The 16,977-nt window shown below is 37.0% G+C and overlaps 1 protein-coding gene across 2 annotated transcripts in view; it reads left to right on the plus strand.

The window, feature by feature from the left end:
- MAP3K5 (mitogen-activated protein kinase kinase kinase 5) overlaps positions 1-16,977 on the plus strand; it is a 212,032-nt gene that overhangs the window by 56,384 nt on the left and 138,671 nt on the right. For both annotated transcript variants that reach the window (XM_024759046.1, XM_024759045.1), the window contains exon 2: positions 9,417-9,556. In XM_024759046.1, coding sequence (XP_024614814.1) covers positions 9,417-9,556 — 140 coding nt within the window. The remainder of the gene's footprint in view (positions 1-9,416; positions 9,557-16,977) is intronic.

Consider the following 16,977-nt stretch of genomic DNA (forward strand, 5'->3'; position numbering starts at 1 on the left):
TGTAGAGACTGTCTCCACTAATTACTTCCCCCTCTTTAAAATCTTAATCTTTCTACTAACGTTCGAGCACACCATTCTAAAACTAAACACCTTTAGCCCTTTCAAATCCCCTTCAATTGTTTGATGTCTCAGTTTCCTTATTGAATGTGAAAATCTCTCCTCTGGACCTTAGTGGGTGTTAATCCTCTTCCTTGCTGGAGAATGTCTGTGCTTGTTACCTCCATTTCCTTAGCTCTTACTCAACACCTTTGGTTCTGCTGAGTTCACCTTCCTCATCATGGGGCTTCTTTATAATCCTTGCGGTGGGCTGAAAAATGACCCTCACCCGTAGGCTTCAACATCTATGTCAAAACACAGGAACCAGTGAATGCTACTTTATTTGGAAAATTTGATTGCATATGTGATTAAATTAAGGGTTTTGAGATGAGATGATCCTGGATGGGCCATAAATGCCATCACAAGGGTTCTTATAAGAGAGAGGCAGAGGACACGTTGACACCACAGGCACACATACTACAAGCCGAGGAATGCTTAAAACTTCTAGGTTCTGGAAGAGGCAAGGAACACATTGTGCCCTAGAGCCTCTGAGGAGGCCTGATCCTGGCCCTGCTGACACCTTGATTTTGAACTTCCAGCCTCCAGAACTGTGAAAGAATAAATTTCTGTTGTTTTAAGGGACCAAATGTGTGGTAATTTGTTAAAATGGCCACAGGAAACAAAATACAGCCCTCTTTTGATATTCTGGACAAAATTATTGACCAAAATGAACATGCCTGAGTAACCAGTACCTAAGTCAGGAAGCAGACCCTTACTAGCTCTCCAGAAGACCCCTGGAGCCCCTCTCAGCCATTGCCCCCCACCAAAGAATCCTCTGTTTTGATTTTGAATATCACATTTATGAACCTGATATGAACAGGATCATAAAGTACCTACTTTTTTGTATCTGGATTCTTTCTTTTAACAATCTGTTTGTGAGATTCATCCGTGTTGTCACATAGGGTTATAGATTTTAAAATTCTCATTGCTGTATAGTATCCATTGTCTGTATATAGCACATGGCATTTCTTCTACTGTTGATGGTTTATAAATACTGCTGTTACAAACATTCATTACATGTCTTTTGGTGAACATCTATTTGTGTTTCTATTGGATATATAATGAAGAAAGGATGTCCTGAGTCAAAGCTGCCTTCTCACTTCTTTCTATACTAAGTTGATAATCTCATCTACAATTCTACTTCAACTGTCATCCATCATTCTGACTCTTAAATCGCTCAGTCTGATTCTCATTTTTCTGTATCTGACAGCTGTCACTTTGTTACAGAGTGACAGCTGTCAGATACACACACGCGTGCACACACACACACACACACACACACACAATGTTTAGTGTGTCCGAATCCAAAGTCAAGTTACTACCCAAAAAATGGTTCTTCCTCTTGTCATTTATTACGTTAATGACAGGTCATCAATCTTAAACATTCAAGTTCAAAACAGAATCATTTTTAATTCTTTTTTTGATTATCCTGCATCCACCAAATTTCTAAAGCTTCCCCACCATGATCTCCCCACCATGTTATCTCTATATTAGTTTAGGGGCACATGTCCCTTGAATGACTCCTTAACGTAACTGATTTCCCACCTTCCAGTCTGTTGTGATACTCATCCATCCACAAATTCTAGGTTTGTCTTCACAAAAATTTGATCCTGCTGCACCCCTTCTCAAAACTCATGGACACGGATGGATCACCACTGATTGTAAAGTCAGGTCAGAATTCTTTATGTTGGCTTTCTATGCCTTCAGAATTTGATTTCAACATCGCTTCGATGAGTAATTATTCATCTGAGGCTTCATCAGGTGGTACTGAGTTATATAGTCGCATTGTCTTCAATAACATGATAAATTGCTCAAAGGGCTTCCTATGAACATTTTTTGTAGTGGCTCCATATAATGACCATATATTGAGAGTTTCCTGTGCCTAGTGCACATGTAACCCTTACAACAGTTTTATATGGTAAATACCTGTGTTACTATCCTCAATTTACAGTTGAGGAAACCGAAACTCAGAGAATTTAAGGTGTCTAATGTCACCCAGCCAGAAACCTAATTAGGATTCAGACACTGGAAGTCATGAAACAGCTTGCCTGCCTTTTGCATATTCATGACTCTTCTCGAGGCCACTGGAGATGGGGAGGTTTCCTTTCCAGCTTTTCAGCTCTGCGGTGTGCTTTTCTGAGGCTGCATCTCCTCCTGGCCGAGAGCTGTGGTTCTAGGTCCTGCCACTCTGGGCTGGGCACCTCCTACAGATGTGTGCTCTTTCCCCCTTGCATTCTCTCAAGCTGGTGCATCGTGAACTGAACTCTTGCAGCTCTTGCCCAGGCAAGGGGACTTTAGTTCTTACACCACCAATCTTATTTGGTTCTGCTCCCTCCTTCCTTCTCTCCATGTTTCTCTCCTTCCCCTTTCCCCCCTCTTTCTTTCTCTTTTGTTTCTTTTTCCTCTCTAGGCTTCTCCCCTTTTCTCTCCCTGCACCCCCACCGCGCTTTGGTAGGTGCAATGGCTCTCAACATTTTTACAAGACCACCCTCGGGAAACACAAACCGTCCCTCTGATCACTTACCTCCCAGGCTTCTTTTCAGGTTAAACACCCCCCCCATACCTCAGTATAATAAACATCAAACAAGCATATTAGGGCTGGGGTGGGGAGATTATATATATATTTGCTTGAGCAATATATGAATGATTCATGCTTGAATCACTATGCATACATTTATTGGAGTTTAGGGATGAGGAAATTGGGGGCCAAAATCTACTGTTGATACAAATATGTATCGTTATACACAGTAGGGTTAACTAAATAACATACAAGAAAATAAAAGGGTGCTGATGAAGCTAAATGAGTAGTAATTTAAAGCAGGAATTGCCAAACCCTGACCAATTCAAAACAACAATGATGATGGATTATTCTTCTATCCTTCCTGAAAATCTCAGCAATTCTAGCCGTACAGTAGGAGTTTTGCAACTTCTCAACATTGTATCCCTGCCAGACTTTAGAAAACTGACTTAGAATCTTCAGGATACTCTCCTGGGGCACTACTTTTAGGCTATGAGTAACATTTTAGTAATTTTCATATTGTAGATTAGTTGTAAACAACCCTTATTCATTCATAAAAGGAAAATCAATGGAATGCAGGTTATGCTTCCCTTAAGAATTAGGAAGGGATGATCATTTGGGGGTTAGTGTCTGCTCTTTAGAGAATCTCTCTTGGTTCACCCATTAAGGATCCCATTGGGAATTGACGTAGTTTTCTAGTGTGGTTTTCTGTATTTCTCAACCAAGTCCCAGGTACCCTTCCTTTCCTTGGCTTCTTCCATAATGCCTTTGATGTGCCAGGGGTGCTGTTTGAGGTGCTCCACTTTCTGACTCCATTGCCAGCTGATGCCTCACCCACATAGGTTTCTGTCACCCATCCTACCAGAGAATGGCTCAGGATGTTTGCTGAATTAAACTGGAGATAATGGGTCATTGTGGGGATTAATCCATCATGACTGGATGCGTAGTTCTGTGTAATAACTTGGGAAGTTTCCAGTGATTATGAAACTTTAGAGCACCTTGTAGACTACAGAACAAGCTGAATCACTACTGGGCTCTAGCTTTGTCATCAGTGATCCTGATGCTTAAGGAAAAACACTGAATAGATGGAAATAAACATTCATGTCTTCCTTCAGTGCTGCTTTTTACAAGCAGCAGCAGCAGCTCTTGTGAGATATTTAACTAACAGATATGGTTTACCAAGGAAAAATTAAATAGAAAGTAACGCAGACCATGAACCACTGCCATTTGCTGACCAAAATGCAATTACTCACAACAGTCTTATGTGATTGTCCTAGAAATTTATTATGCTTTGATAAACTCCTGGCAAACCTAATTTGATGCTCCAGTTAGCGTTAATTGAATTGGAACAAGGAAAGAAACTACACCTTATATACAACTGTGAGAGATTTTAATGTCTTTGCCTATATTTTTAAATGACTGACTTAGCCTTAAATTTTGAAATGTGGCAATTTTACGCACAATATTACCACAAAAACTCAATTAGACGATTATTAAGTGCATTTACTCATGAAATACATTACAGGAGTATATGCGTCAGTCCCCAAATCTGTTTTTGCATTTCATTTTTGTTCTGATCTTTGGAACCTCCATATCCTATAAGTGTAGTATGTGGCTCATGTAAGAATTAAGGGCATGGATTCTCCAGCCAGATTGCCTGGGTTTGAATCCTGGCGCTACCGCTTTTAGACTGATTTTGGGCTGATTACTTATACCTTCTCTACCTCAATGTCCTGAGATAATAACATTACCTACCACAAAAGGGGTATTATGAAGATTAAGTGATTTAATATTTAAAAAGCACAGAATGTCTGACACGTGTAATTACTAAATACATGTTTGTGAAATAAAGTGGGTAAACTGTACCCCATATAAGTGGGTTTCAAAAATGGTGGAGTATCAGGCATTTATTTAGTTTGTTTTAATTACATCATCTTATGCATTTTTAGCATGTCTTAGGATGATTTCACAAGGAAAAAAATTTTCATCTGTTTATTTTATTACTTTTGAGAAGATATGCATCAGAGTCAGAAGGTAGCCATAATAAGATAATATTTTCTTTAGTTAGATAATGAAATATTATTGTGTAAAAAAATGCTGTGTAACTAGAAGTCCTAGACAGTATAACAAGGCAAAACAAAACAACCAACCAGAAAACAAAAACAATGAAAGACGTACAGATTGGAAAGGAAGAAAGAAAACCATTTCTAGTTACAGATGATATGATTGTCCATGTAGAAAATCCCAAAGCATGTACCGAAAAAAAAAAAAGCTCCTTGAACTAATAAGTGAGTTTAGTAAAGCTTCAGGATACAAGGTCAATATACAAAAATCAACCATTTTTATGTACTAACAATGAACAATTGGGATTTGCAATTTTAAAAAGAGTACCATCTACAATAGCACCCAAAAATGAAACAGGTATAAATTTAACAAAATATGTGTAGGAGCTATATGTTGAAAATTACAAAATACTGATGGACAAAGTAATCAAAGAAGACCTAAATAAGTGGAGAGATATGCCATATTCATGCACTGAAAGACTCAGTATTGTTAAGATGTCAGTTCTCCCCGAAATGATCTATAGTCATCATAATCCTAGTCAAAATTCTGGGAAAATTTTTTGAAGTTATCAATGGATAGCTTTCAGCTACCAATTGATTCTAAAATTTATACAGGAAAGCAAATTGAAGAACTCAAATAGCTACAACAGTTTTAAAAACAGAAGAGTTGGAGGACTCACACTGCCTGATTCCAGTACCTACCCTAAAGCTACAGTAGACAAAACAGTGTACATAGCACAGACGGTCCCCAACTTACAATAGTTCAATTTACGATTTTTGGACTTTATGATGGTACAAAAATGATACCCATTCAGTAGAAACCATAATTCAAAATTTTGAAGTTTGATCTTTTCCCGGGCTAGTGGTACAGTACTCAAGTGTTCTGAGCACATTGAAGGTAGGCTAGGCTAAGCTATGATGTTCGGTAGTTTAAGTGTATTAAATGTATTTCAATTTACAGTACTTTCAACTTATGGGCTTATCTGGACATAACCCCATTGTAAATCGAGGGACATCTGTATTGGCAAAAGGTAGACACAAAGATCAATGGAATGGAATAGAAAATCCAAAACTTTTTGGAAGAGAAAATCAAAATGGATCATAAACTTAAATGTAAAAGCTATAAAACTTTTGGGAGAAAACAAAGGAGAAAACTTTTGTGACTTGGGTTAGGCAAAGATTTTTTTGAGCTACCACACCTAAAGCACAATACACAATAGAAAAAAACTTTGATAAATTGGTCTTAAAGTTAAAAACTTCGGCTCTCCTAAAGGCACTTAACAGAATGAAGAGGTAAGTCACAAACTGGGAGAAAGTATTTGTAAATCACATACCTGACAAAGGAAACATATCCAGATAATATAAAAACACACAAAATTCACAGTAAGAAAACAAACTCAACAATAAAAAAATGGGCACATGCTTTAACACTTTACAAAGCAGATGAAAGAGTAAATTTTCCTCTATGGAAATTAAGAAATATATTAAGAAAAAATACAAATACATTAGAACAAATCACTTATCTGAATTTGAGGTAGGAAAAATGCCTGTCTTCTTCTGAGTTATCATATGGTATTATGGTATTTTAAAATTACTATACAATTTAGCAGTTTTTTTTTTTTGTGTGTGTGTGTGTTACGCGGGCCTCTCACTGCCGTGGCCTCTCCCGTTGCGGAGCACAGGCTCCCGACGCGCAGGCCCAGCGGCCATGGCTCACGGGCCCAGCCGCTCCGTGGCATGTGGGATCCTCCCAGACCCGGGCAGGAACCCGCGTCCTCTGCATCGGCAGGCGGACTCCCAACCACTGCGCCACCAGGGAAGCCCAATTTAGCAGTTTTAATGTTCTATATTGCATCCCCAAATGGGTCTGTTCCTGTTTAGATGTTTAGATCTAGTGAATATACCTCAGTTTGCTTTTACCATTTATTTTAAATGTCTCGTTTCTCTCTTAATCTGAAAGCCTTCTGCAGCGTTTGTATTTTGTTTTAGCAACAAATTCCACGAGTCAGTTCTCTGGAAAGAACCCATTTCCTCCCTCTTGTCACTACTTTAACTTAGCATTTTTCTTCGTATATCTCTCATTTATTTTTCATCGGCAGCTGTTTTATTTGGTTTCTCTCAGCCACACTGTATGCCTTCTCTTGATTTTAAAGCAGCATCGCTGACTGAGTGGCTGGCATCTGTGGGAGGAGCAAGCCGTGTGGGCGCAGGAGGCAGATGGGGCGTGTGGGTGGGATGCAGTGACTCAGTTTGTTCGGGTGTTGATTTTTGATGTGTAAATGGTAAGGACCCCAAAAGAAAGCTCTCCATTTGTATTAAAGAGCCCCAAAGTCATGGTTAGCCTTGAAAACATCTTTTGAAGCTCCTGTGACCTGACCTCCCCTTTTATAACCTCACTCAATCTTCTATGTCTTTAGCCTCCATTTGATCTGATTTATTTCTCCTTCACAGAATGCAGACTGTAATTTCACATTCATTAGATAAGGCCGACTGTCTCAAACAGCCTCTCGAGGGTCTGTGTCGCTTTTATAAAAGTGCTGCACTTTGGTTTTACATTCAGTCACACGGTGCTTCAATGTTCTTTGTGTATTTTGGTGGGTTCCTAAATTACAAAAGTAATCAATGTTCATGATAGAAATTGTGAAAGACATAGAAGATATAAAGAGGAGAAGGTAATTCATAATTCCATCACACAGCTATTATCACAGTTTACATTTTGGTATACAACTTTCCAAAACTTTTTTATTCATGTGCATATATACACATAGAATATATATAATAATCTATTCATTATAATGTATACATTATATTTTAATGTGTATGCTATACATTATAATGTATATATTTTAATATTTTTCCTTAATATAGCTTGAATTTACCCCAATATTAAATGTGCTTCTATAATATAGTTTTCAATGGTTATATAATGTGCCATTAATTGAATTTATCAGTATGTGTGTGTGTGTGTGTGTTTCGCCATTTTTCTACTGATGGATATTTAGGCATTTTCCATCGTTACTGCAAAAATAATATTTCAGTGCATATACTTACAAGTAAATCTGCTACATGTATAGGAATTTTCACAGGATAAATTCTTAGGAATGGAATTATTGAGTCAAAGAGTATGCATAATTTTAAGGACTCAAGTCTCCTAAAATGTTCCCCATAGCATGTAAGAGTATCATTTCTTTGCATCTCCATTGGGTATTTTGAAATATCTTAGGCCACTTGTTAGGGAAAAAACTTGACACTATTATTTGTTTAATGTGCATTTATTAGTAGTGAGATGTAGAATATTTTTATATACCATTTTAGTTATACTTTTGTGATTTTACCTGCCTATGTCCATAGCCTAATTTTCTATTGTAACATTCTTATTTGTTTTAAATTGACCAATCGAGATAACTTAAAAAGATATTAACCTTTCATGTGTCACGTATTGCACATATTTTAAACAAATTAGCATCATCTGTTAAATTTGCTGTATGTTAACATTTTCATTCTAATTGTGAGTAGGATCTGTTTAACTATTACATTTTCCAGAAGCTTATTATGATTATAAAGGAAGCTCTTGGTTTTCATAATTTTGCATCTTGACACCTTACTAAATTGCATTATTACTCATAGTGGTTGTTTAATTGATTCTGCTGGGTTTTTTTGGTTGGTAATTGTAACATCTGCAAGTAATGATAATTATGTATTTTATTTTATAGAATTACGTTTCCATACTTTGTGAAATCTTATTGCATTAGTTAGGATTTTCAGAAAGTGTACTAGTAGTGAGAATAGTTGACAGTCTTGTCTTTTTCCTGATTTTCATGGGAATACCTGTAAGTATAAAGTTGGCAGTTGTTATGAAATATATATTATTCTTCATTTTAAAGAAGTGCCCTTATATTTTCAGTTTGCCGTTATTTTTAATGAGAAATGGAAGTGGATTTTGAATTTTAGTTAAAGTATCAGTACTTGGGGCATCTTTGGGAATGCTGATGATTTTTTTTCCATTGAGCCATCCTTGCATTCCCAAAATAAATTTTAAACCCATGATCTAGTGGTCTTATAGTATAATGCTTGATGCATTTTGCTCAGTTTTCTTTCATGTTTTTGTCTGTATACATAAATGAGTTTGAGACTAATCTGAATTTTATTTTTGGGACATTGTCAAATTTTGGTATCAAGTTTATGCCACCCTGGTGTTAGTCATCTATGAGCTTTGGAAGAACTTGTATCTGTGGTTATATTCTCCTTCTTAGTCATAATTTCTATACCTTTGATTTTTCTTTTTCTTGATTATACTTGCTAAGGACTTGCTAGATATTAATTATTATAAAATACAGCTCTGAATTGAGTCATCATCTTACCTATTTGCTTTTATAAATCTCATTTTACATTTATTACTTGCTTCTGTTTCCCATGGATCTGCTTCTGGAACCTTTGTTAACTTGTTTTCAGTGTTGAAATTTAACAGAGAGAATAAGTCCTGCTTCCCACCATTGCAGACTCTCCTTAGTTTCCAGTAATTATATGACCCCGTTATTGTTTTAAAAGTGCAGTTTTGCTGTAGTTTGTAAAACCACTTCTGATAGAACTGCTAATTAAAAAGTCAGTGGTAAATGAAGAGGGAAAGTCCCTATGGTTTCCTCAGTTCCTCTTTGAATACTAAGTAACTGAAACCGAAAAGTGCTTACTGGACATTATTTAGGTGTCATCTTTTGGGGGACTTTGTTTTCTGTTTGCAGATATTGCCGTGGTGGAGATGAGTGATGCCTTCCGGCAGCCGTCTTTATTTTACCACCTTGGAGTGAGAGAAAGTTTCAGCATGGCCAACAACATCATCCTCTACTGTGATATTAATTCAGACTCTCTGCAGTCACTGAAGGTACCTCACTTGTTTACTAAATATTTACTCTAGGCACCAGAGTTTTAGGGATAACTCTCCGTCATCCAAAAAAAAAAAATTCAAGTAGTGTATGTTTATGAAAGGATGTTTTTGTTAGTCCAATAATTATGTAACAGTGACGAATTACATTGTGAGGTTTATCTGGAATTCAATGTGGAAATTTGATGATACACAGATAGGGGAAAAACTTAGTGTTGATTTCTGAGCTCCGATTGGAGTTGCAGTTGAGGAGACTATTGTTAATAGGAAGTTGTCAGTATACACACTGGAGAAAGAAGAGGAGATTGCATAAGGTATGGACAGCCCTCGTGCTGTGTCACCATTGGGGGTTTCATTGGGCACACCTGTCTCCAACTAGAAATACGCTGCCTACTGAAAGTACTCTGAGTAGAAATTCTCTATCACCAAAAATTGCCATCCTCTTTCACTGGGATATGATATCAATTAAAGTGGGAAAAGGGGAAGGAAAACTTACCGTATTTGTCTGCAAAATTCAGCATGTCTCATGGCATTCTCTCCATTATAGGAACTTAATGATAGGAGGGTATTTCCTCCATCCAAAAAGATTGCCTAAAATGCTTTTGCAAGGCCAAGTGATTCTACACTGTGTGATTCTTTGAAAAGCATTAACAGTTCAGCACATAACTCATGCTGAACCTGATATCATTCATTTCCTTTGCGAACCTTCCATCTACCTCTTTGTGGCTTTTTCTCATCTATACTTTCAAGTTCCCAAATCAAAGCCAACCTTGGAACGTGGAGTCCTAAAACCCAGAGCCATACTTCCAGTAGCTTAGGAATTGGTAATATGAAGATCTCTAACCCAAAATCCAAGCCAAAAAAAATTTAGTAGTATTTTGCTTTTATCTGAAGCTTATATGACTTTCTCTAAAAAATCTGCAGAGTGTCATTTAGCAAATACCTTTGCTGTATGCCAGGCATTGTGCTGGGGATTGATAGGCTATCCCTTTCCAGAATACTCTGAAATAGTACTAAGGGATTTTCCCCAACTCCGTCTAAATCTATTTTTCACCTGGAACAATTCTTTAAGCAACCCCTACTTAATTTTGCCCCAGATGTACCCCTTTAATTAATGTATCATACATTTCATGATGGCGTATTTTTAATTAAACATTTTGATTTGGTACTATTTACAACATATATTAGCAGTTGATGAAGAGATTATTTTATTTACTCTTTGTATTCTGCTATTTTATTTTCTTTGCATTAAGTTTATTTTCAGCAGGCAGTGTTGTGTTGGACATTTTTCACACTACACTATTTTTATTCTTGTCCTACTGGTATCTGGTGATTTAATTTTATGGCCATCCTTTCCTAAGGAAAATTTTTTTAATTACATTTGAGAGAAAGAGATAAAGCTACTCTTATCAGAAATTTGTGTGGGACAAATAAACTGATTTATTTAATTGCTTTCAGCCAGCCTTTGTATAGAAGTGTTATTGGTATTTGAATAAAACAGTTCTTTAAAGAGGCTTGTCTATCTAAAGTATACTCATTCTTGTACATAATCGCTGCTTGTTATTGAGCTCTTACTATGTGCTAGGTACTAAGTGCTTTACTCATTTACATATTCACATTTAATTCTTAAAACATCCCTGTGAGGTATATAATCTTTTTTTAAAAAAACTAAATTTATTTATTTATTTATTTATGGCTGCGTTGGGTCCTCGTTGCTGCATGCGGGCTTTCTCTAGTTGTGGTGAGCAGGGGCTACTCTTTGTTGCGGTGCACGGACTTCTCACTATGTTGGCTTCTCTTGTTGCAGAGCATGGGCTCTGGGCGCGCAGGCTTCAGTAATTGTGGCTTGTAGGCTCTAGAGCACGGGCTCAGTAGTTGTGGCACATGGGCTTAGTTGCTCCGCAGCATGGGGGATCTTCCTGGACCAGGGATCAAACCTGTGTCCCCTGCATTGGCAGGAAGATTCTTAACCATTGCGCCACCAGGGAAGTCCCTGGGGTATATATTCTATCACCAAATTATAAGATTTCAAACTGAGACTCTAACAAATTCAATCATTTGCCCAAGGTGATATGGAAAATTTGGGACCATGTCTGCCTGACTCCAAGACCTGTTCCCCTTAACCGCTAAACTTGGTTGCAGTTACTTTTAGTTAGAAGGATATCAGACATTCCTGCTAAGTGTGTTCATTTAGAAAAACCCATCAAGCATACGTCCTGAGTTGTTCCATGCAACATCCATCCCTTCTTTTGTCTTCCTCCTTCCACTGACTGTATGTTATTGACTGTATTCCCTAAGCTTTTGCCATTTTCTTATTTAGTTTGTTCCTGGCCCAAATAGGTATCTGGTTGCAGAGGACAAAGTTCTGGGGTAGAAAGTGTTTTTTTTTCAGTCTCTGAGCAATGGAAGTTCCTCGGGTTCTGCTACTGAGGAAAGTCTGTGTGTGTGGGGGTGTGTGTGTGTATTTTTAATTTTTAAAATTTATTTCTGTTGCAGGTAGTTATAGGTGTAACTGTTATCCCTGCCATCTACCAACAGAAAGGAAAACTGCTGTGAAATAAGGCAGAAAAAGAGATATTTATAAATAATATATTATGGATGGATTAACCAAATAAAAACGAAGCATCTCCCTATTTTCACAGGGCAAAGACAGAATGAGAATGTTAGACTTATCACATACCTAGCTTCACTTAGGTTGATTCTTTGGGCATCTAGAAAGTACAGCTGCACCAGTTTTATTTTCATCTACTGCTCTTTGTTGAAGAGAACAGTTTCTCTTTGGCGGCAAATTCTTAGGAAGAAATCATAGGAAAAATTTTTTTTAAGTTTAAGCTTCTGAAAAATAATTGTTAGGAACCATATAAGTACTTAAAATCTATGTCTGAGTTTTCATATGAAAGCATATTTAGAATCTAAGCAAATCATGAGCTTGCAATAGGATTCGTAGTCATTTTAAATTACAAGTACTCTCTTATTGTAGCAAGAAATATTTAATTTTCTTCCAAAAAAAAGATCATCGTTGCACTTTGAGAAAGGGAAGTTGATAGATATTCTCTTTTTCCTTAGCATTGTAATAACAATTTTCACAATTTTCTCTAGATAAGTATCATGAAAACTTCTTACGTGCCTATTAATGAGACTCTTAATGCTGAGATTTACATTTGCTTGAAAATAAGAAATTGCTGGGAACAGTTGTTTTCTGATTTATTTTGTGCATCAGAGAAATTATCAGATCTTCCCTTGGAGTCTCTCGGTAAACGGGACAGTACGTCTGGACACCATTGGCCAGTAAGTTGTTGGGCCAATACACAGAATGCGTCTGTCATCAGAAAGGGCTTGGGAGAAATGAATGGCTGTTGTGTAGAGTGAGGAAGTTGTTTTAATGAACCGTTTCTTCTATCATCAGAAATTCCTTTACAACAACTGCTCTCAGCTCTAATTCTTGTGATTCTTCCCCCTTTTCCCTTGTTTAGCTCCCTCTGTTTTTTCTAGGCTACTCCCCACTCACATTAAATAATGTTTCATATAAAAACAAAGCAAAACAAAACAAGGAAATACCACTTAAAAGCCAACAATTAAAAGCCCTTATTATACCAATGGCAAGGCTGTGGAGAGTGGAAAACGTATGCATTGCTGGTGGGAGAGTATGTTGGCACTACCTTTTGAAGATCAATTTGGCAATAGCTTATAATATCAAATGAACGAATCACCAAGAGCCAGCAGTTCTGTCTCTAGATGTATACTGTAAAAAAAAATCTTTAGCATGCATAAGGAGATATAATCAAGAATGTTTATGTTAACATTGTTTGTAATAACCTCTCCCCCAGAGGAATTGGTAAATATCTATCAACAGAAGAATGAATAACTACTTTCTCGTATAGTCATTTAATGGAATCTTATAGAGCACTTAAAATGAATTAACTAGAGCTTTCTGTACCACTATCAATATATCTCATAAAGAGTGTTGTGGGAAAAAAAATTATAGAAGCTTGTGTATAGTATGGTGCCATCTATACAAAATGTAATGACGTGCAGGACAATTTTTTTATACATTTATATTATAAAAGGATAGAAGTATGTATGGGAATTATAAATAAATTAAGAATAGTTACCTCTTTGAAGGATAGGAGTGGAATAGAGTTGAGAGGGGATGACAGGAGTCTTCAACTGTATATGTAATATTCTATTTCTAAGACTAGGTGGTACATGCATAGGTGTGTGAAAAAGTTTTATTTTAAATTTTTTAAATTGAAGTATAATTAACTTACAATACTGTATTAATTTCAGGTGTGCAGCTTAGTAATGATCACCATAAGTCTAGCTACCATCTGTCATTATACAGAGTACATCACAGTGTTATTGACTGTATTCCCTGTGCTGTATACTACATCCCCATGACTTATTTATTTTATAACTGGAAGTTTCTACCGCTTAATCCCCTTTACCTATTTTCCCCATCTTCACACGCCCCTCTCCTCTGGCAACCATCAGTTTGTTGTCTGTATCTATCAGTCTGTTTCTGTTTTGTCTTGTTTGTTTGCCTGTTTTGTTTTTTAATTCTGCCCATAAATGAAATCATATGGTACCTGTCTTTCTCTGTATGACTTATTGCACTCAGCATAAATATTCTCTAGCTCCATCCATGTTGTTGCAAGTGGCACAATTTCATTCTTTTTATGGCGAGTAGTATTCCATTGTACATATATAAACATATGTATGTACCACATCTTCTTTATCTGTTCATCTATTGACATTTAGATTCTGTATCTTGTTTCTGTATCTTGGCTATTGGAAATAAAGCTGCATTGAACTTGGGGGTGCATGTATCTCTTCAAATTAGTTTTCATTTTCTTCAGATAAACACCTGGAAGTGGAATTGCTGGATCATATGGTAGTTCTTTTGAGGAACCTCTATACTGTTTCCACAGAAGCTACACCAATTTACATTCCTGCCAACGGTGAATGAGGGTTCCTTTTTCTCCACATCCTTGCCAACACTTTGTTGTCTTTTTTTTTTTTTTTTTTTTTTTATTTTTTTTTTTTTTTTTTCGGTTTTCGGGCCTCTCCACGGGACGCGCAGGCTCAGCGGCCACGGCTCACGGGCCCAGCCGCTCCGCGGCACGTGGGATCTTCCCGGACCAGGGCACGAACCTGTGTCCCCTGCATCGGCAGGCGGACTTTCAACCACTGCGCCACCAGGGAAGCCCCACTTTGTTGTCTTTTGATGATGGCCATTCTGACAGGTCTGAGGTGATATCTCATTGTAGTTTTGATTTGCATTTACCTGATGATTAGTGATGTTGAGCATCTTTTTATGTGCTTGTTGACTATCTGTATGTCTTCTTTTCAAAAATGTCTATTTCAGATCTTCTGCCCATTTTTTAATCAGGTTTTTTTAATATTGAGTTGTATGAGTTCTTTATGTATTTTGGATATTAATCCCTTATTAGATATATCATTTGCAATTATCTTCTCCCATTTAGTAGGTTGCCTTTTTGTTTTGTTGGTGGTTTTCTTTGCTGTGCTAAAGGAGTGTATGATTAAGTTTTATATTTTTATATACTTGAAATATTTCATAATTAACCTTTTTTAACGAAAAAGTTGTTATACTCTGTTATTTCCTATAGCCATCAGGATAATTTACATCTATTTTGGGCATTTGAATCTCAAAATATTTTTTTAGTTTCTTTTTTCTAATGTTCTAGCTGTGGTTAGAAAGCCTCACATGCATTTGGATCTTTCTTTCTGCATTAGGATAGGCTTTATTCCCATTTTATCCATTGCAGAATAAATCTTTGTCTAGAGATTGATATACACATCAGTTAGTGGTGACACAGCTTGTGTTGAAGCTTAATGATTATGTGAGATTATTCCTTATTCAAGAAATTTAGTTGTATTTTTCTCTGTAACCATTGCTTTTTTTTTTTTTTAAATTGGTCCAGGGATCTTTTATTTATTTATTTATTTTCGCTGCGTTGGGTCTTTGTTGCTGCACGTGGGCTTTCTCTAGTTGCAGCAGTGAGCAGGGGCTACTCTTCATTGCAGTGCGCGAGCTTCTTATTGTGGTGGCTTCTCTTATTGCAGAGCATGGGCTCTAGGCATGCGGGCTTCAGTAGTTGAGGCGCACGGGCTAAGCTGCTCTGCGGCATGTGGGATCTTCTCGGACTAGGGATCAAGCCCATGTCCCTTGCATTGGCAGGCAGATTCTTACCCACTGCGCCACCAGGGAAGTCTCTGTAACCATTGCTTGAAAAGTTACTTTTCAGATGGGATTTGCTTTCATAAACTGTTCTCTACAGCAGTCTATCTACATGCTTAATCCTTCACGATCTCACTGAATATAGTACCTACACGAGATATTTGTACAGCCATGTTCATAACAGCATTACTTACAATAGCCAAAAGATGGAAGCAACTTAAATGTCCCTCAGTGGATGAATGGATAAAACAAAATGTGGTATACACATACAATGGAACATTATTCAGCCTTAAGAAGGAAGGAAATTCTGACACATGCTACAACATGGATGAACCTTGAGAACTACCATAGTTGCTCATTCAAACAGTTCCATGGTACCTAGACCCATGATGTATATCTGTAGATACAGAGAGACCCAATCTCCTTTAGTGCTTATATATGAGAAATTGGACATTGTCTGTTTTTCTGGTAATCATTCATTTCCACCTGAAGCAAATGGTTATAGTTTTGCAAAGAGCAGGCAGTGATGTCCATGTTGTAAAATTTGATGATTATACCAGTTTCTAGTAAATTGGTGAGGTGATCAAGGTAATTTTTGTTATAAATACCTTGAACTTAAGTTAAATTTTTACATGTATTTGGCAAATTTGCTCAGATTCTAGAGTGTTCTTAAACCCATGAAACTTTTTTTTTCGTCTTACACCACTGCTTCCTTTTCTTAAAGTTTTATCTCCCTTACCAAGATAAGTAACTAAGATGAGTTTAGTTTTAGATTGAATTGCGTATGAAATTAAAATTTGTTATTTTCCCAAAGGTTTATGATTCTTTAGTTTAATAATGAATTTTTACTGCATTCTTTTCAGCACTCTAAAATAGCACTTAACTTAGTGGTACAAAGTACACAGTAAGTATTAGGGAAAAAAGTCATTTGAGAATGTGATCCTATAAAATAGTCTAACGATTTGTGAACATTGGCCCTGCCCCATATAACAGCACTGCTCCTGGACATTTTCACAAGTGTCTTGCTTACTTGATAACTAACGGTTGATTTGTAAACCATGGCATTCTGTATATCCCCTGTTCAACTTAGCCATCACATACCCTTTTTTTTTTTTTTTTTTTTTTTTTTCGGTACGCGGGCCCCCCCCTTTGCCGCGGCCTCTCCCGTCGCGGAGCACAGGCTTCGGACGCGCAGGCCCAGCGGCCACGGCCCACGGGCCCA

The sequence above is a fragment of the Neophocaena asiaeorientalis genome, unplaced genomic scaffold (genome assembly GCF_003031525.2).
Source record: "Neophocaena asiaeorientalis asiaeorientalis breed wild unplaced genomic scaffold, Neophocaena_asiaeorientalis_V1.1 scaffold5, whole genome shotgun sequence".
NCBI classification, from domain to species: Eukaryota; Metazoa; Chordata; class Mammalia; order Artiodactyla; family Phocoenidae; genus Neophocaena; species Neophocaena asiaeorientalis.